The 21,340-nt window shown below is 38.7% G+C and overlaps 2 protein-coding genes across 3 annotated transcripts; one reads left to right on the forward strand and one right to left on the reverse strand.

Annotated features, from left to right (window-relative positions):
- Positions 1 to 133: 133 nt before the first annotated feature.
- On the reverse strand, positions 134 to 8,289 carry LOC131306450 (uncharacterized). Of its 2 annotated transcripts, none has more exons than XM_058332682.1 (8): positions 8,079 to 8,289; positions 7,570 to 7,660; positions 7,233 to 7,438; positions 5,435 to 5,508; positions 4,280 to 4,429; positions 3,552 to 3,837; positions 1,026 to 1,259; positions 134 to 903 (listed from the first exon to the last, which is right to left on the reverse strand). In XM_058332682.1, exons 3-8 carry the CDS (start codon positions 7,377 to 7,379, stop codon positions 535 to 537), a joined length of 1,260 nt encoding a protein of 419 aa, XP_058188665.1. In that variant the 5' UTR covers positions 7,380 to 7,438; positions 7,570 to 7,660; positions 8,079 to 8,289; the 3' UTR covers positions 134 to 534. The 2 variants fall into 2 exon arrangements, with proteins under 2 accessions (XP_058188665.1, XP_058188664.1); XM_058332681.1 differs by having other exon boundaries at positions 7,233 to 7,444; positions 8,079 to 8,288.
- A 4,952-nt stretch (positions 8,290 to 13,241) lies between these two features.
- Positions 13,242 to 20,810, forward strand: LOC131307330 (DEAD-box ATP-dependent RNA helicase 3, chloroplastic). Its single transcript, XM_058333785.1, has 10 exons — positions 13,242 to 13,774; positions 15,287 to 15,417; positions 15,524 to 15,935; positions 16,523 to 16,621; positions 16,771 to 16,995; positions 17,567 to 17,944; positions 18,855 to 18,998; positions 19,131 to 19,226; positions 19,331 to 19,689; positions 20,366 to 20,810. Exons 1-10 carry the CDS (start codon positions 13,385 to 13,387, stop codon positions 20,445 to 20,447), a joined length of 2,316 nt encoding a protein of 771 aa, XP_058189768.1. The 5' UTR covers positions 13,242 to 13,384; the 3' UTR covers positions 20,448 to 20,810.
- The last annotated feature ends 530 nt before the right edge of the window (positions 20,811 to 21,340 follow it).

The raw sequence follows: 21,340 nt of genomic DNA on the forward strand, positions 1-21,340 counted from the left end.
AGCAAGCAAATAGCACCAAATTAAGAGAACCTATTTCTTTCATCTACAACACATACTGGAAAGTAGGTAGACCGAAAACAAGTTTACAATAGTGCAAGTCAAAGATCAAAACAATAAAGTCTAGAAAGATGACTAGTTTAACTCTCTTCTCAATCTTCCTATCATTATCAAAGTGTAAGCGTTTCTTGACTATGGATACACACTTTTAGTAGTAAGCGAGCTCTACTGATGGATATCCACCAGGATCAAAAGGTACTGTATCTACAACACAGAATGGGGAAAAAAAAGGCGTGTAACACCAGACAAACAGAGCATTAACATCAACCGAAAAAGTTAGGGAAAGCATATTTGCCTACATTTACAGAGCCTACTGTCAGCAAACTTACAGTGATAGAGAGACTGAGGGTTCAATCGCGCACAAGTTAAACAAAACCTGAGCAAATAACAGCAAACCACCAGGAAACTTAGGCTTCTTCGATCGGATGTTTCATACTGAGACTTCTCTTTGGATTTTTGTCCGGATTTTGTTGAGTATCACTTTGTTCCAGGTTGATTAGCTGTAGGAACCTTTGAAGGATAACTGGATAAGTCTATGTCAATAAGTGATAGGTCATAGGGCGTAGAATGAGAATTTGAGGCATCCATGAGCAAGGAAGAGTTCATTGCCTCTGGATTTTTAGTGCTGTGGGTTGTGCTAGAATTTGGCGGAGAACTACTACCAGAAGAAGAGATACTAGAGAGTTGTAAATCATCCAACTTGTTCCCAAACATGTATTTGTTTTTTCTAACAGCGTCCATCTCTTGACCCGTAGGAACAAAGGTCCGTGACCGATACTTCCTTGGTCCCTCCTCACCGCCATCACCATGGTTGTAGAGCACATAATCATGATAAGTTGGTGCAAACTGCATAATTTTACCCAAAAAAGAGAAGAAAAGGAGCGGGTTAGCAGGTGGTGCGGCATAAAACGAGGTATAGTCATCTTGGGAGCCCATGAGCAAATAAATAAACCAGTAGAATGAATCACCTGGTGTACTGTGTCATGGTAAAAGTCGTTTAATTTCAAAGCATGTGCAAGGCTCGCACTAAACCCACGAGAGCCTCCAATATTGGCACCAGCGTACTCTTTGTATGGAAAAGCGTAAAGATGGCCCAATGCTGCAATAAGCATCTCAACGCATATTATGCAGTTCTGGAATTCAGCAGCCTCGTCTACATTTTTTATGAATCCAGACTTGGCAGCAAGAAAAATGAGAACACCCTAACAAGGAAAGGAATAGAATGAGAAAGATACTAGAATCCTGTTATATTGTTTTCTCAATATATTAGGAGGCTACTGCCTGCAGGATCTTTTTTTTTGATAACTCAGGTGTCCGGTCCAGCTTTTGCGCATCTCGAATAATCGTGGGAGACCAATCCCACCGCCCACTTGCGGGGGTCCCAATTAAAGCTAGAGTAAAGCTCTGTATGGACTGACCCCAAAGAAGTTGATAGCAAAGGTTTCAAACCTGAGACCTTAGGAGGGAACAAACCCCTAAGCCCCGGGCCTTGACCACTGGGCCAACCCTTTGGGGTTAGTAGCCTACAGGATCTTGCCATGGCAAGACTCAAACCCTTGCTTCCTAGTGAGAAACAAGGATTCCGGGCATCTGGGCTGTTGGTAAGGAAGCCCTAAAAATCTCACATGTAGTCACAACACAAAAGTATGAATAATGAAATGAGCAAACCACAACCAACGGGCAGCCATACACAAACCATTTCTGTTTCTGTTTAATCCCTCTCTGTTTCAACCGTTTCCATTATCCAATAAGTAAACAAAGGAGAAAAAAGAGGTTGTGTTGATGCATTTAGAAGATATTCCAGAAAAGGCATAGCTTCTAGAATGCTTTACACTTCCTAGGCAGTCTTACAGCTAAATCAATACCAGCTGTTTAATTAGAAAAGTGTCCTTTTTTATTGGCTGACACACAAGTAATCGAGACCTCACCCAGAGGGCACAACCAATTATGCTAATAAGAGGTCAAAATAAGAGTCTCTCATTAACTCAAAAGCAGTGTTCTAAAACAAGGAATTAATAGGAGATTAATGGGCGATTAATCGTTGGCGGGGCCTATCCGACTAGATCCGACTACTTGTCATGTGCCGATTAATCGCCGATTAGTAGGCCTCAAAGCCTAAAGGTGGCCGACTGCCCGACTAGAGCCTAGCAACTTTTAGAACATTGCTCAAAAGACAAGAAGACTATTGTTATGAAATCCTGCACTAAAATCCATCTGATAGAACACTGTGTTTATCCAAATGTAGAGAATCGCACGTTTTTATTTCTTCAAAAGCTATTTGATTCTTTTATAATCTTATCTTGATAACATCTAATTCCTCTGTTTGACAACGGTCTATCATGAATTATTTTTTAATGGGTGTCTGGGCCATAATTAATGGCAGATTATATTTTTGCCATCAATTATCACGTTTAAACCAACAGACGAATGTGATGCGCTTATAACTTTTCTTTGATAAGTAACAAAGGACCAATTGGGACAGATCAGTGTTTGGACATTACAGGTTCTAGAAAGTCATATAGGAGGGAATGAAGAATAAAACCAAGAACAGAGAAGAAAACAAAATGAGCTCTGATATTATAGACTTAGACATCCCATGGTCTGAATTAAGAGAACCATGTTAACTCCATAGATGTGATGGAAACAGAAAAACAATCAATGCCGTTCATATAATTACAACCCATGGTGGTAGCAAATGCTATAAACTCAATGGATACTAGGAAGCAAAGGACGGAGATAAGTGACTCTGAGAATTATAGCAACAATAATTCTCTGAGAATTATTGTTGCTATAATTCTCAAAGCTAAATGCTTAGATGGAAGTCCTTGATATTCAACTATACTGCAGATAATAATGGCTCTAACCATAATATGCAAGGATATGGATGGGGGTTGTACATAAATCCCTGAAGGGCGCGATTGTGTTTTTATTAAGTAGATGCATACGATATGGACGTAATGTTCATTACACTAGAATTCAGTAAATGGTGACAGTGGGATAGCTAATACTGAAACCAAATAGGAGGGTAGTGTAAGTTATGAATCCACAAGAATGGCCTCTAAAATTTTGTCAAAAACACCTCACGAGGGTAAAATGTAGGCCCACTTAGTCTCTGATTGTTTCCAAGATAAAAAATACCCTTAAACACTTCCAAGTCTCCTTACATGATTGTCCAATCAAGTAATTCTACACAAAGCACATTCCAAGTTCCCACAATCTCCTCCCCTGACTACCAAACATCCCATGCCTGTTGGATCCCTACAAATATCCACTCCCCACAAGTCTTAAATAACTTCAACTAACAATTACTGACTTCAACAGGGCGTAACATATGTGTATCACGTGTGCAACTTCTACTAAATTAGAATTCCAGGCAAAGGGGAACAAACATTAATCATAGGAGCACCTCATTTCAAAATTATTACTCAAGATATCATAAGAGGTCAAAATTATGTTCATTTTGAAAATGATGACACTATTAAATGAGATCCTACCTGCCAATAGGTCAAGAAAACAACAGACTTGATAATGATGAACTTTGGAACTGGATTGAATGGCTGAAGCAAATCTCTGCATGCTACATAAAATAAGGCCAATGCGTAGAGTGCCATTGAGTACGATAAGGTGTAGATGATGGTGAGATAGAGGTACGACTGATCAGGACTGAAATTCCCATCATGATATTTCCCTTTTGCATAGAGTATTAGTGTGACTGCCACTAAAATGGGCTTCAGTATCACAAACTGCAAACAACCTTGTTTGCATCTCCGTATAAAACGCCTGCACAGGTTTAACAGTTTTAGAATGGTGATTGATCAATACAAACTGAGAAATGCAATCTTCAAAAACTGAATCACTTGAATGAAGTTGGGGACAGTAATCCGTGTACTTCTTTTACAATACGAAATATATACACTATCCTGTCAGGCTGTTACCCACATAAACCCATAACGAGTACGACTATCCCAAAATTCTTCTAGAGCTTCAGTAGAAGTACGCAAACGGAGTGAGGGGAAGCAGTGCAAAAAAGGAAGTGAGAGAAAAGAATAACAAGCAGATCATTGTGACCAAAACTGTTTCAACTCAGGGATTTGATGATTTTCACTATCTATTCCAAACGATTTCAAAATCCTTCAAAAGCTCAACTCTCTTCGATCCTGAAGTTTTCACCACACATTGAACTAATCAAAGTAGATGGCATCTTGAATAAGGAGTTACTAACCCGTCCAACGGAATGGGAGAAAAGCAACATGTCATCAGACAACAGTTTGGCTTCAGAACCCGACCACTTAAACTTAACACAACAGCTCCTGGCCCACCCACCCATGCAAGGCACAACGACAGGAAATTATAAATGACCCACGCTTCATATCTGAAAGTGGACAGAAATAAGCATATTTAACAAAAGCAGCATAGAGCTCTTATAACTCAAAATAAAAGGGAAATGTAAAACTAATTTGGTCAAATGCAAAACTAATTTGTTCAAACAACTGACCCACTAGAAAGGTATAATTTGCAGTAAATATAGTCCAAACATGACAAGACCAATTCACTCACTGTCCATCCAATGAAGCAGATGGTACGTAGAACAATATATTCAAGAACCTGAGCTCCTGCTCTAAGACTGCATGATTGAGACCATAATCCAATGAATGACATAGTGCAATATCATTTTACAACAAGCTGGTCCATTTGTAGATGTAAGAACACCAACACAACAAAATGAAAATTGACTCATTCCGCCTCATATAACATAATAGTGAACAAATTGAGAAAAATAGAATGCTTAACCATCCAATTGGCTGGCTGCAACCACATAAAATTAAGCATTTCAAGAAAAACTACAATAACTGTAACAATATGATGAAAAAAAGAAAATCAGGTTAATTTTCATTTCAATCCACCTACTTTAGGTAATTCCTTCAATGAATAACGTTTCCCGCAAATGATTATAAATTCATCAAACCAACTGCCATAACTTCAGAATATTTACTTCTAATTCCAATAGAGTTGACAAGAGTTTTAGTTTGAGAAAGTAATGAAATTTACTTTTAGAAGTCCATCACTTCCACATTTACCCATCTACACTTAAAAGGAAGTGCGATAATCTAAGCATTATGTTCACATCTTGTCAATGATCAAATAAACTGGGAGCAGACAAGAAAAGAAATGAACCAGAAACAGGAAAGTTTAAGATGAAATAGAACAAGTATGATAATAACAAGAAGATGCAGACAAGAAGAAAAATAAACCAAAAACAGGAAAGACTAATAAAGATGAAATGCAACAAGTATGATTATATCATTATAACAAGAAGCAGGGATTAACATTAATGAAAGTCTGTGTACCACTTATTCAAAATAGTAGGTAGTCTTACATTTCCCTAATTGAGTTGAAATAGATTGAGCTCTCATTTAGGACGAGTGACAAGAAAGACATCAATGCATAAACCTGTCAACAGAAAAAGGTTTTAAGGTCAGTTCTTTTATATAATTAAAAAAAAAAGCACACATCTTTAGCCCGCGCTATGGTACTACTTCAGTATACTGGAGTGAAAGTTCTTTGTATAGCAAAAGTAGTGAAGAATGCTCTTTGGGAATGAAGGCCCACGAAGCATAAAAAGCTGGAGCAAGAGATCTTGGAAGATGCACAGGCAGTGGCGGAAGTCATCCGTGTATCATATTACATAAATCAGATACGATCTAATGACATTTCATCTGTTTGACTTTTTCTACAAAGAGGATGGGACAACAAATCTGATAAACAGGCACCACTAGCTGTCACTTTATCAAGAAGATCCCAATCAGTTACAAGGTAGAGCTCAGGCCCCATGATCACAACAAGAATAATGAGTAGGTCTCTCTGGCCTTAACAAGTCCCCTAGTGGCAAAAGAGCATCAGCGTAACATAAGAAATAAGAAACGATGAGGCACAAGTGGAGTATGCTCTAGTAGAGAGGCGTTGCCAGAGTTGGAAGAAGAATGAACACTTTGTCGAGTGGAGGGGAATGCACTTGGGTAGAGACTCAATGCCAAGCAAAAGGAGGTAAAGCATGCCACGTCTGGCATAGCAAGAGTGCATCTGGTTTGTCCCAAAGTGTTGGATCCGTGAGTAAAGCACCTGAACTTTGGCCTCATGGCAGACATGTACAGATCAAATAAGGGCATATTCAGGACAGGTCAGAGTGCACCAGTGGGAAGTGCCAACTCAAAAGGCTACACATGGGAACTAACTAAGATGTGGAAATGACATAGCTATGCCATATTAGTGATGCCGCAAGGTGAAACCACGTATCCAAAATAAAGCACAACGGTCTCCAACAGCGGCGTAGGGAAAGCTGGTTGAGTGGGGTCATTTGCTGCAAGAGAGTTTTCAAAAAAATTCTCCCGCGGACCATTGACATTAAGGGGTATTCCCAATTATGCCCCACTGCTTTTCAGTTTTGCCTCTTACCCAGGTATATTAATTAGTTTGCCCCAACAATGAGGGGCGGATGCAGGATTCATACTACGTGGGGCCCAAACCATGTGTATTTCAACAGTAATAACAAAAATTGTACTCCATACTTGTATGTTACAACTTGGTAGGTTTAAGTTTGTGTGCATATACGTAGCCTTAATTATATTATACACATGTGACCAAACAACAAGTTAATAACCCAGAATTATATGGAATTTTTTAATCCAAGAGACTTGCAAGGATCAATCTTGTAAGACTTTTATAAGTTACCTGAAAATTTTAGTACAATTAAAGAGAAGATTAGGAATGCCGGGGTCCGGGCAGCGGTCGACAGGTCTGGCACCCCATTCTGTTCGCCCCTGCCCACAACACAAGTTTTTTTGGATCTGCCCCTGGTCTTTACAACAATCAATTGCTCATTTGCAGCAACTAAAACAATTAATGTTCCAAACCATTAACTTCCCTCATGTCCTCTCCTGTCCTTTGTATAATTGCATTACTCTTCTACAAGGTTTTGACTCCTTTAGATTTGTACTCTTACCTACCCACTACTTATGTTTACAAACTAATTTTGAGGGTACAATGAACAAGATCTATGCAAATTTGATTGTGAAAATGCTCTACGAAATCTAAGTAATAGTGCAACAAGCCCTGAAAATTATACAAAATGACAATTACAGATAACAAAAAAGATTACTCTGCATAGTAAGACTCACAGGAACCATAAATATGATGCGGACAATGTATCTCTGATAAGTGGGTTCCGTATAATTCAAGAGGTGCCTGTAAATGTGGAGAAGCGCTAAAGTCATTGCCCCGGCCGTGCAAGGCAATGCAATTAGGATATAGTATAAAGGCGCCATTTGCTCCTCAGAGTCAAGAATGGAATATCATCCACCAAGTAAATCAAGTTCCTTTTATTCTGCCACTGGAAAGAACACAACAATAAACAATCAAGAAATTAGTTGACGAAGGGTAAAAATACAAGCACAAATCAATGAGTAATATATAAGAATGGATGAAGCATACAAGCCTCAAAAACAATGTTCTCACCTTCAAACTGTAAAAGTACTCTCCTTGCCACTGCACGATGAATTATACACTTCAATGTTGAAGGGGTCCAACAGTATGCAAACCCTAGCCCCTAAAAATGGGTATTGCCAGTAACCCAGAAAAATTAGCAGTTAACATTTACAAACAGATGCATCACTTGATCCTAAACTTTGCAAGAATGAAAGATAACAGGTCCTAAAAAGGGTTACACTACCAATGATACTCAAAATGGGTTTACCAAATCTTCCAGTGACGCATTCGTAAACCCCAGCTCCTAAAACAGAATATTGCAAGTAACCCAGAAAAAATTATCAGTCAATATTCACGAACAGATGCATCATTTGATTCAAAACCTTGAAAGAATAAAAGAGAACAGATTCTTAAAAGGGTTACACAGCCAATTATATGTGAAATGGCTATTGTAAATCTTTTTGATAAGTAGCTATTGTAAATCTTGCAGCGATTGTGACGATCTATGAGGGAGAAAGTGAATTGCAAGAACGAATTACCTTTAACGACGAGATAGGGGGGAGGGAAATCGGAGGGGGAAGGTGACCTCGATGGTGGGTAATGGAGAGATCTAGATGTAGTGCCCTAATAACTAATAAGGGCGCAAATTCGAATACGAACTGTGCGAGAAAGCAAGCGTGGGGAGTTCTTGCTGTGGACAGAAAAGCAATCAAAAAGCATTATGAGTATTACCGCGCACAAACCAACTTTACCAGCAGATGATGAGAAATTTAGTTACTCCCATTTCTTAGTGGGATATTAGGATAGTATAGGATTTAGGGGATAGATAAATGCAAAATGATTACTGGGAGTCAAATTTTTTAAGAACTTTTCAATGAGTGTAAATTCTTTCCACCTTAGGTGGAAACTATGGAGTTTTCACCATCCATTACGGACCCCATCGTGTGATTTTTTCAGTAATCTAAATCGTTCATCTTGTAGGGCCCGCAGAGTAGTATGTTAGACTCAAAAAATCATGGTTATTGAATATCAATAGGTGCATCAAAAATTAAATTTTAGTTTATAAAATAGACGGTCATAAATTGTTTAACTTTAAACTTATCTACCGTTGATTTTGTAAACCAAAATTCAATTTTTTATATAACTTTCCATGTCTGATAAAGTTGGTTTTTTGTGAAAATATACTACGCTGCGAGTTCTACAAAATGAACGATTCAGATTACTGAAAAAAATACACGACGGGGCCCACAATTGGTGGTGGTGGAAAACCCATGGTTTCCACCTAAGGTGGATAGAATTTATACTCTTTGAATAATGCTGTGTTTAGACAGGTTTTTGAAAAAAAATTGAAAAAATTTACAGGGTTATGAGTGTAGGAAAAAATGAAAGTAATAATTGAAAATATAGATAATGATTGGAGAGATAAAAAAATAAATGAGAATAATAATTAGAGATAGGGGTGAGTAATGATTAGAAGTGGGTGTAATGAGTATTTTTTGAGTTGAGAAATTTTTTCCAAAAAACAATCCAAACAAAACATAAGAAAGAGGAATATCACCGATAGGAATTAAATTTTTAGGAATACAATATTTGAAGTAATGTCATTTCGGTGTTTAAATTAATTAATAATCTTATGCAAGAATTAATTGTTTTGAAAATTTGTCAAATTCAGAATTTCTTTTTTCATTGATTGAGCTAAGAGTTTAAAATTCCCATGGATAACTCTTCTTACAAAATCAAACTAGATAATTAAAAAAAGTTCCATGTCTAAGTACTAGAGGCCCCCTCCCACCCTGACTTCCACAAGAACAATTTATGGCCCTCTCAAAATGACAGATACTTGACACCGGACTAGACAATACATGATTATTTTAAATCCAAAATATTTTTATTTTTGCTCGGCGATTAAAGATGTATAATTCGTGATCTAGAATCCATTAAATTAGCATCAATCACTCCCTAGGTGTGTATTCACACCTAATTAGCGAAAAATAAAAAAATTATTTTGTACCTTATGCCAAGGGCCAGGTACCCCGCCGTAGATCAGGCAACCCATCATGTGTCTCTACCGGCCTTTGATATTTCAAAATTTCCCCATGACCATCTGATTGAAACCTTCACCCCATAAATTTCTGTTTGCGCCAAAAATAAAATAAAATAATACTCCGTAATAACTTCACCCCACAAAAACTCTAGTTCAAATCTTTCTATTGGGTTTTATGTTTCCGATTGACGTTTTCATCCTGTCCTACCCATCCATGTTTTGAGCTCAGGTTCTCTCAAGATCCTATTTACTACTACTCAGTGGGGATTCATATGCCCATACCTAGTAATGGTTTGCTTCGACAGTGTGTGTTTTGAGCCGGTGTGCTTTTCGCAGTAGCTCGTATCTTAGATTTGGTAGTTTGGTTCATTGATGAAATCTTTTAACTTCTGTTGTTGAAATTAATTGCTTGATTGTTGATTGAAAAAAAAAACTTTCGCAAATTTGATGATCATAAATGTTTTAAGTTTTTGTCTGGCTTTTTATTTGGTAGAACTTAGATAATTTGTTCTCTTAGTCGGGTATTTAAATCAGTTTACGTGTACTGCAACTAATCTCAGGTCCTAAATTAACATCAAGACAATGATAAATAAAAAGATAGCTTATGCATTTACATTAATTGGAAGACGAAACAATATATGCTTTTTTTTCTTACGAACAAGTACGAGAGAAAATATAAATAATGATTTTATCTCCAACATTGCTTGGATCCCCTAAACAAGTACCAATTCTATGAAGAGAAAAGGAAAATGTCCAATGTTATTTTACCAAAGTAGCCTCGATTGGGTTTATTGTTATCGGTTTTTTTTTTCTTTCTTTACATGAGCAATTAGGTAATGCGAACAAAAAATCAAAATTAGCCCCATTTTTATATTCTTCCACTAACTATCCATCCTACAATGGACAATTCACATAATGGATGCTTGGTTGATTTCTTGGATTCCTTTTTTTTTTTTGTTGTTGTTGTTGTTGGGTCTCTATTTGTATCTTTTGTATGAATTCTTTAACTATCTATGAAGTTGTACTTTTGCAAAAAACAAAAAACACTCCCTATCCTATCGTGACTTGAACTAGGTGATAAGCACCCGATAATGCAATATAGGGTGTGCTAGTTATCTAGTTTTATTCAATTTTATCATTTAATTAGCTATTTTTAATTGCTTTTGCTCGTAAGGTAGATTGTTTTCGCTTGTTGTAGAAAATTGTTCAAAGCAGGAGTTTTTAAGCTCAAGACTGGCCAAGATAATCAAAGCTCGAGAATGGCCAAGGCAGAGAGCAAAACCAAGTGATGACCATAAACATCTCGGCATCGATGGAAGGAAGAATGTGACATCGGTAGTGAGCTCCTTCGCCAGCTCCTAACTGCATCAGCATCGATGGGAATTATCAAGTTCAATCGGTACCAATATGATTTCAAGACACGAGAGCTCAAGCAGCCTTGGCATCGGTAGAACCTGAAGTTTTCAGTCGGTAGCAAGCATTCCAGCGACTGCCATTAGCACCTCGGCATCGGTAGACATTAATTTCTTCAATCGGTACCGAGCCCCACATCTTAGCAGCTTAAGTCCTTCTCCATTGGTACCGAGGGCCTCATAAGTGGATTTTCGGAGCATTTTGAGAATATTCTGTGTACGTATCTTGAAGAATATAAAAGGCGTGATGTCACATTGTACAAAACAATTTTTTGGTATTGCATAATTTAGATCTAGCCTAGATTTACTTGTTTTTTGAATTGTTCTTCATTTTTCAGCACTTTAAATTTAATTTTCTGCTTTAGTTAATTAGTTTTTCCTATTGTAGTTTTCATTAAAGTTGTAGCCGCTACTCCGATCTATCGTTTAATCTAATTTTCTTCTAGTGTTGTTATTTCAATTATGCTAAGTAGATTTTTGCTTGCTATTATCTTCATAGATATGTGTGAGTAGTTTTCCAAGGTTAGGTCATGGGGTGATTAGCACCTCATGGCTTAAGTAAAAAATTGCATTTTTCACCAATAAAGTTTAAACCTTTGGTTCGAAAATTGATGTGGGGTTCGGATTTATTTGTTAAATTGCTAAGGTGTTAACCTCCTTGATCATGTGTAGGTAAGAGTATTACCTAGTTACCACACATGATGCTTGGAGCGAGTATTACCTAGTTACCACACATGATGCTTGGAGCTCTGTCGCTCGAGGTGTTTGCTAAATAAATTTTAGAGCTAGCTTAGTAATGGAACCATTCTATCTTCCGGATTAAGAAACTTAATTGAGTATCTTAAATCGCGTAATTGGGTGAAAATGTGATTTAACTCGAGTTATGGGTGTTAGTAATTGAGCTAGCTTGGTAATGGAACCATTCTATCTTCCGGATTAAGAACCTTAATTGAGTATCTTAAATCGCGTAATTGGGTGAAAATGTGATTTAACTTGAGTTATGAGTGTTAGTAATTCCTAGACCTAACCTGCTTTTTATCTTAGTTTATTCACTTTTTATTTAGCCTTTTTATTTTTCACCGCAAATGTAAAACAAAGTTGGCTACCTAAAAGTCGAAAACTCGTGCTTACTTCTACAAATTCCAACCAAGCTGTACTAATTATTCCCGTGGGCACGATCCCGGTCTTCCGGATTATTATACTTCAACTGACGTATTAAGCCTTTACGCTTGGGACATTATTTCTTATATCGGAGTGAACGAAGCACTAGGTCATTCTCTCTGAATTCTCGAGGGACTCACTCTTGATGTATATTCAGTTACATGATCATGTCTCGGGATTCTCGTATTTTGGGATTAAAACACACTGCACATACGTTAGTCACAAACAGAAAATGAATAACAATTTTGTTCACCTTGTTTTAGCGTGGCTAACTTTACTCCTTTGAAGTGTATTCATGTGGGGTCTTATTTCGTTGATAGGAGTTGTCCAATTTTTATCAAATTTGATTTGTTGGGAATCCAAAAAAATCCAACTCATTCAAGTATTACTAAATACTTGATCAAAAAACTGATTGTTTGGCCAGGAAATTGAATAACAACATAAATTTTTAAACCAAACAGTATCCAAATTGAGCTGAATTATTTCATGGACTTGTAATAAATTAATCGACACAAAACGAACGTTTTCAATTATCAAAGTATGTCATATTTAAAAAATCATCAAAATATGACTCAAAAATAGTTCCACTAACCGTGGGCACACAAAATTACTCAAAGGTACTCTCAAATATGTCCGGTTTTTCGTTCTTACATTTTGAACGTTTTTTTATAACTCAGGCATTCGGGTCAGTTTCTTGCACCTCGATTAATCCTGGGAGACCGACCAATCCCATCGTTCACTTGCTGGGCTTGGCTTAATTATTAAACTGGTCGACCCGAACCACGAGCTGCTCAGTTTGCTTGCAGTCAGTGTTCTAAAACAAATAATTAATCGGCGATTAATCGCTGGCGAGGCCTATCCATTCAGGTCTGACTAACAATTAATTGCCGATTACTGATTAATATGTACCGATTAATTAGTTTAATCACTCGAAGGTGGCCAACCGTCCAACAAGTGCCTAGCGAATTTTAGAACATTGTCTTCACTTTGCAGCCCTACTTGTGCGTAAGAGGGAAACTCCATTAATTTCCTCTCTCCAAATTATATCCAATCCAAACAGGGAACAAACCCTGAAAAAATATCCTAAAACCCTCCGACTGTCTACTGAAGCCGAGGTGGAGGTTTATAGCGCCATACATCACCCTATCCCTTCAATCCCTTCCCCTCCCTCCCTGCCTTCCAAGTGAAAACCTCTCACCACCACCACCACCACCACCGAGCCACCGCCATGGCTCGCTCCTCCTCCATCATACCCGTTTCCACCACACTCTCCCTCCCCTTCTCCTCCTCCGCCTTCACCAAAGCCACCGCCGCCCATTTCCGCCCCAAACCCCAATCCGGTGCCGTTTCATTTGTCGCGTCGGCCGTCGCGAGCACGAATAACTCGGTCCTGAGCGACGAGGCGTTCAAGAGGCTGGGGTTGTTCGATGAAGACTCTCTGAACGTCAGAGACGACGACGACGATGGCGGCTTCGGCTCTAAAATTGGGAGAACGGCGTCGTCCGGTGCTGCTGGGAGTGACGACGGAGTCGAACTTGCTGTTTCGAACTTAGGGCTTCCTCAGAGGCTCGTCGAGGCTCTCAAGAAACGAGGGATTACGGAGCTATTCCCCATCCAAGTACGTTTTGGATACTTTCGTAGGGTTTAATTAAACAAGTCACGTAGTGCGCAAGCATGAAAGTGTCTTTAGGGCCCTGCTTAACCTTACTCGTATAATTTGCGTGCATGAGCGAGAGTGGGAGCCGATATGTGAGCCTGAGCGCGACTGTCGATAATAGCCCAAAGTGCCAGCATTCAACGTTACCTAAGACTTGATTATGTGACTAGTCGTTTAAAGCCAGGTTTGTAGCATAGACGGGTAAAATTGGTCCCTAGACTTGATTTTTAAATAGTGGATTGAATTGTTGGTACTTGGTAGCTTAAGAAGTAAAGTTTTTACGCATTTATTCAAACTTATGGAGGCAGAATAATTGTGTTAAACTTTGCTTTTGTACATTGGAAAGCAAGATTGTTGGTTTTTTTTTTTTTTTGGTAAATAAGATTGTTGGTTGATAACAGAGAGTAAGTAAAACTTATTATGGTTTGTGGAACCTGATGATATACATTTACCAAGCCATCCAAGTTGTAGAGGTAGGTCGTGGGTTGTGGGCCAGCATTTCTGCATAAGATGTCTTTGATATTTTCAATAGACTTGTGGAATTAGTTATAGGTTTAGTGCAGGGCAACTTTGGACGTTATCTATATTTATAATATCATTGTTCATCTCCTACCAAAAAAGATGCAGTGACATTTCGCATAGACCACGTTTTGTGAATCACTTAAATCTGGCATTCTTGCGTGGTGGGGTGTTCAATTCGTTTACTTGCCTCGTTTGTGTCGCCTAGATCCTCCAAATCCTCTGTTAGGGTTCCACAATTCCCTAAGAAACCCAGGTTGGGAGTGATGGTATTATTAGTTGGAATAATGTCATCCATGTATTAGTATGAATCATGGTTTTGTTTGATTTTTGGTGAAAAATGGTCTTGAATGGATCCCAAATCTTTTGCTGCTGCCTAGAGGTAATACTTTCTGGGTGCTCATTGTAGTTGACTGTTTTATTTCATGCACTTTTGGGGACATGTATACGAAGGGAACAGAACCCAGGGAACTAAGCAATAAATGTTGCACTCACACCTCAACCTTTCAATTCCCGTTCATAAATCTCTTCACAATCTATGATCCCACATTCCCACTACAATCCTCAGTATCTTGTTCTCTTTTTCGCGAGCTAACCTTGACTACTTGTAGAGGCATCTCTCTTTCACACCAACATTGTTTGCATCTTTGTGTTGTCGTCGGACTCGTCAATGAATATGAACTTCAAAGTCAATTTGGAATGTAATGGTTGCATGCTTTTCATTGTGTCTGAACTCTGAATTCCTGCATACACCCTTTTCCCCCTTATATGTCTTTAAATTCTCTCTCTCTCTCTCTCTCTCTCTCTCTCTCTCTCACACACACACACACGCGCGCGCGCGCGCACACACTTGCATGCACAAATATCAAAGTGCGTATATTTGTTCTGTAAATGTACTGACTAAAAAGAATTTGACGGTTATGTTTTGCTTTGCTTTCCACTGCATTATGTTAGAGAGCTGTGCTAGCACCTGCATTGGAAGGTCGAGATCTTATTGCTCGTGCAAAGACTGGGACAGGGAAGACATTAGCCTTCGGAATACCAATACTTAAACGGCTTAGTGAAGATGAAAGGAGTTTTCAGAGGTTATCATAAAAATTAAAGCCCATTCAAGCCCTATTGTCCTGTTTTTTTATTCTTCCTCTTTTTGGACTACTAAAGCTTTTTCTTTATCCGTTTCTTTAACTGAAGGCATGGACGACTTCCCAGAATGTTGGTTCTTGCACCTACTAGGGAATTAGCAAACCAAGTAGAAAAAGAACTCAAAGAATCGGCTCCGTATTTGAAGACTGTTTGTGTCTATGGAGGAGTTTCTTATAATACACAGCAAAATGCACTTTCCCGTGGAGTTGATGTGGTGGTGGGAACTCCTGGTAGACTCATGGATCTAATAAAAAGTAAAAGCCTGCAACTGGGTGAAGTCGAGTATTTGGTGCTTGATGAAGCTGATCAAATGCTTGCGGTAGGCTTCGAGGAGGATGTGGAAGTGATTTTAGAAAAGCTTCCAGCACAGAGGCAGAGTATGCTTTTTTCTGCAACTATGCCTTTTTGGGTGAAGAAACTAGCCAGGAAATATTTGGACAATCCTTTGACAATTGATTTGGTAAGTTCCAAACCCGCTCCCTCCTTTTTGTTTCATGTCCTGCATGGTGACTTTATGCCATGGGCTACTTGTATAAATAATTCATTTACTTTTCCATAATTGTAAAGTTCCCTTAGAAGTCGTTTGTGTCCCCCACCCCCAAAAAAAATAAAAAAAAATAAAAAGGTCCCATGTGAACTTATGTTGTTGAATTTTTGACATTACAATGATTATGTAGGACCTGCTGCTATCTGCTCTCTAGCGATTCACATGTGGACGCCATAAGTTCCATTTCAGATAAACTTCTCTTTTGTAAGTAAGCTAGACACATGGGGGACAGGTGCCTACACCTAGAGACATGTGAGACATCTCGGTTTCCGGCACAGCTGAGGATGCGAAACCTGAGTTTTTCTCAATGTCTAAGTTTTGGGAAGAATATTAAACTAAGCAATTGGTTTAGTTTCTTTCTTTAGAATATATTCACGTTCCTCTATAAAATGGTTCTTTTTATTTGTTGCCTTGTGACTCATTCTTTGCATGTTTACATGGATGGCATTCTTCTGGAAAACTATTTTGGAAGTTTCTTCACTCTGCCTTGTTCCGTATAGGTTGGTGACAGTGAGGAAAAGCTGGTAGAGGGGATCAAGCTGTATGCCCTCCCGGCCACTGCAACTTCAAAGCGTACCATTCTTGCTGATCTTGTAACGGTATGAATGCACATTTTTTTTTGTTTTTTTAATCAAACTTATGTCTATATTTGTTTAAGAGATAAACAGTGGTTGGGGTTATGTTATCAAAATTATTAAACCGTGTGAAAAAAAGGTTTCATATCTTTGAAAATTTTCCTGACTTTCAGGTCTATGCCAAGGGAGGGAAGACAATTGTTTTCACGCAGACAAAACGTGACGCAGATGAAGTTTCTCTCGCTTTGACAAGTAGCATTACTTCAGAGGCACTGCATGGTGACATATCACAACACCAGAGGGAGAGAACTTTAAATGGTTTTAGGAAAGGGAAATTCACGGTGCTTGTTGCCACTGACGTTGCAGCTCGTGGGCTTGATATCCCCAATGTGGATTTGGTGAGTGACGGCATTGCATATTCATCAGCATAGGTTGTCAAATTATGTTGTTCTGTATATTCCAAGCCATTCAAGTGCAGCCATACTTGTGGTCTGCTCTTAATACGAAATGAAAGTCATCAAATTTGATTTTTCTTGTGAAGAGGGTTTCCTACCTACAGAAATAATGATGCTTTGAATTATGCTTTGGAGTATATCACATTGATGAAACATCATTTTTGCTATATTTACTTGCAAATTGCATTCTTACTCAATGTGCAGAACCTTGCCAACAGTTTGACATTCAGAAGAAATTTTTTGTGAGATCATGCTTATATCGTTTCGCTTTGGACTGAAATGAGTTTGATATCAATCATCTGAAGATCATTCTTCTTAGTCATTATTATTGCTTTTTGTTTCATTTTTATGTTTTAGCAAGGGGTCTGGGTCAGTTGGATAAATTTGTTAATTCTCAGAAACCTGACTGTAGTGTTGCTCGAGTTCAGTATTGTGCTTTCACACATCAACTTAGTTGTTCGGTGCACTTAGTCCAGAATGTGATCTCTGCTTATTTGCTCTTTCCATTCTCTAGGTTATCCACTATGAATTGCCAAATGATCCAGAGACTTTTGTGCATCGCTCTGGTCGTACGGGACGAGCAGGAAAAGAAGGCAGTGTTATTTTAATGTTCACTAGTAGCCAGAGGAGGACAATCAAAACACTTGAGCGCGATGTTGGATGTAAGTTTGAGTTTATTAGCCCACCATCTGTGGAAGATGTTTTAGAGGCATCAGCTGAGCAAGTGGTGGCTACCCTAAATGGAGTTCATCCTGAGTCTGTGGAGTTCTTCACCCCAACTGCTCAAAAGTTGATTGACGAAAAAGGCACGGGTGCTCTTGCTGCTGCCATAGCACAACTGAGTGGCTTTTCCCAACCTCCATCGTCCCGATCTCTAATTACGCATGAGAAGGTAAAACCTGAGCAAAGAGGTTTCGGTTCAGTTATCTAGGCCCCATGAAGTCTCTTGTGCTTGATGTGTTTTTTCGCAGTTGGAAGTGCTGAAACATATTTTTTACTCCATGGATTGCTAGATTTTCGCATAAATCATAGCATCTTAATTTTCTATCAGAAATTACTTATTTGTTCCTTTTACAGAATAACGTTATAATTTACTTATTTGACCCACTAAGGACAGTGTAAAACTGGACATTATAAGCTGTTGGTAGTTGTGGTTTTAGGAAGTTTTTGAAACTTAGCTTTATTCGAATTTCAGTGACTTGCATGTTTCTTTCCTATCTCTTCCTGCTCATGGAGTATATAATCTTCTGCACGTCTTGATATCACCTTCCGTAACTGCTATGGGAGATCATAAGGTGAAACTTTTGCATGCTGTGGATCTTCATTAGGATTTTATTGCCCTAGGTTTAGCTGAGGGCATGGCTTTGAATAGTGCCCACTTGAAGGAGCGCATTGATCCCTAATCAATTGGGATTCATTAGGATGTCTTGATTCATTTAAGTCGAGAGATCTTCCCTCAGCTGTAGCTGAAGACGTGAACAGTATTACAGACAACTTCAGTGATTCATCCCTGTCCACGATGAAGTTATTTTTTACTTCTGCCATCATGAAAGAGAAAAGATTAAGTTTTACCTGTCCATTTCTGAGCTATGGTTGTGACGCACCACCTATAGGTTAATGGGTGCCTCTATTTGTGGATTCTTGGTCTCATTGTTTGTTGGTAGCGACTTTTTTGTGTTCCTACAATTTGCTTGTGTCCAGTGTCTTACATTTGTATCTTCTTGTTTTGTGTTTCTCCACTATCTTTGTGCGATCATTGGAACTATCTGATCATTCAATTTGACAAGAAACTTCCACTGCAGGGATGGGTAACGTTGCAGCTAACACGTGATCCTGTTTTTTCTAGAGGGTTCTTTTCTGCTAGATCCGTAACTGGACTATTGTCAGATGTTTATTCTTCGGCCGCTGGTGAAGTAGGAAAAATACACTTAATTGCAGATGAAAAGGTGTGTGAGGGGTTTGTCACATACACTTAGATTACAGTTCAACCTTAAAGAAATATATTAGAAAGAGATGAATTCTTTTTCTTTTGGTGAGTAAAGATTTATTTCACCAATTCTTAACTTTTGTTATGGCAGGTTCAAGGAGCAGTTTTTGATCTTCCAGAGGAGATCGCAAAAGAATTACTGAATAAGGAGCTACCACCTGGAAACACTATTTCCAGAATTACCAAGGTCAATTTTAAGTTGTGGTCACTGTTTCTCATTGTAGCTCTTGGATCCTGGTGTTTTGAATGGATACTCAGATTTTGTGTACCGCTCATCTCTGTGTTATGCAGTTGCCCACTTTGCAAGATGATGGGCCTCCAACTGATTACTATGGAAGGTTTTCTAACAGGGATAGGGGTTTCCGAGGAGGTTCTAGGGGACAAAGAGGTTTCAGTAACTCACGAGGATGGGATCGAGATTCTAATGAGGACGAAGGCAGGTTTGGTAATAGGCGCGGTGGTCGGAGCAACAGAAGCAACAGTAGTTGGTCTAGTAGCCCAAGAGAGAGTTCAAGAGACAGTGCAGATGATTGGTTAATAGGCGGTGGACGGTCTGGGCGGTCAAGAGATAGCTCAAGAGACAGTGCAAGTGATTGGTTAATAGGCGGTGGACGGTCTGGGCGGTCATCATCCTATGCAAATAGGGACAGGTAATTCCCCTATTGGTTGCTTTATTAGTAATTTAGTACTCCTGTGGATAACATTTGGATGACTTGAATTTAAAAGATGGAATGGAAATCTCAATACCTTGACTCCGATGATCAGTAATGTGTTCAATTTTTTGTATCAAGACCTTCTCCAGTAATGAGGATGGTATTATAGTAAATCGTTTTTAAAATTTTCTGATTTTAGCGAGCTCTCCTTTCTTTCTTTCTAACCTTAATTAACATAAGTTCCTGCTAGTTTGGCAATCTCATTCCATCAAAAGAGGAAAACCTGGAATGATTTTCCACACGATTTTAAATGTCCTGTTCTACTTGTTTCCTGACTTCCAACAGAAAAAGCTGGTGATTTGGTAGTGCAAAGGAAAGGGAGACCATACCACACATACTTTTTAAGCGCTCTAGGAGGCCCTAACCCTCATTAGTTCCCCTTTCTTTGGCGTGAATGAGATCTTATGTTAGGTGTTTCAAAAGAATTCCTGGGAATCCTATTGATGGTTTTCTGTGGTCGATTAAATAACAGTGAAGACTCTGACCGTTCTCTTCCGTAGTAAACTGGATTTGGATGTTATTGGGGCCACATTTGGCTGGATGTGATTGTCATTTGAATCAAAATTCACAGTAACTTTAGTATCTGATATTCCCTTTTTCTTGTCCCTAACAGAGACAGCTTTGGCGGTGCATGTTTCAACTGTGGGCGGTCTGGCCATAGGGCATCGGATTGTCCTACCAAGAAAGGTTTTTAGTTATTCTTTTCTGTGCTGCCACCGGGAGTTTTCTTACTGCTTGGATACATATGAGAGATTGCTGCTGCCAGTTCTGCTACTGCCGCTGGATGTTGGCTTGCAATACGTGTGTTGTAAAAGAAGGCATTCAAGAGGTCCACAAGGTTGAAGAAAGTTCTCTCTGAAGTGTCAAAGAAAAGCAGCTTCTGTCTCCCTCTCAATTCTATAGGCCAATTGTTTTGTGAATCACAAACTAATTATCCGTCTTCGATTAGGGCTCGGCCTAAGTCTGTTGTTTTATGTATTTCCTTGTTCTTCTGCCCGTTGGTGGGAGAGAATGACAGCTTACAAGTAAGTGAAATTCATTGCAATGTTTCTGGATTACTACATATCTGATTGATGATGTCTTATGGACTTAGCTGAATGTCCATATCCCAGCCTAACCGTAGCCTTTGTTTGTGACTGATAGAAACCAAAGGTGCAAAAACATACTTACTACTAGCAGGTTGCCTTTGCTTTCCTGTGGTTGGAGTAGAAACAGCTCTCGTTCTGTTCATTTCCTCACATAGTATGAATGCTATATCGGTTTATCTACAAGAGTATTGTAATGAGGCCAAAACCGCTCATTTCTTTTTGAGTCCTCATATCCAGATATTTTAAGAAGTGCCAAATACATATTTTCCTTTCGAGTTTCCAAGGAAGATTCTATGCGTTGATGACGTGACTTAAATTTGCCCCAAGAATGGCTTTTTTGCAAATGACTTTCACTTAACCAATGATGCAACATGAAATAGCTCAAAACTTTCAATCCACTAACTATTTGCTTCGGAAGCATGATCCAAAGGTAGAAAGACACTAAACTAGCACGACATCAATGTACACAAACACTCTCAACAAGAACAGGCGCGAAATTG

This window comes from Rhododendron vialii, chromosome 11a, assembly GCF_030253575.1.
Source record: "Rhododendron vialii isolate Sample 1 chromosome 11a, ASM3025357v1".
NCBI classification, from domain to species: Eukaryota; Viridiplantae; Streptophyta; class Magnoliopsida; order Ericales; family Ericaceae; genus Rhododendron; species Rhododendron vialii.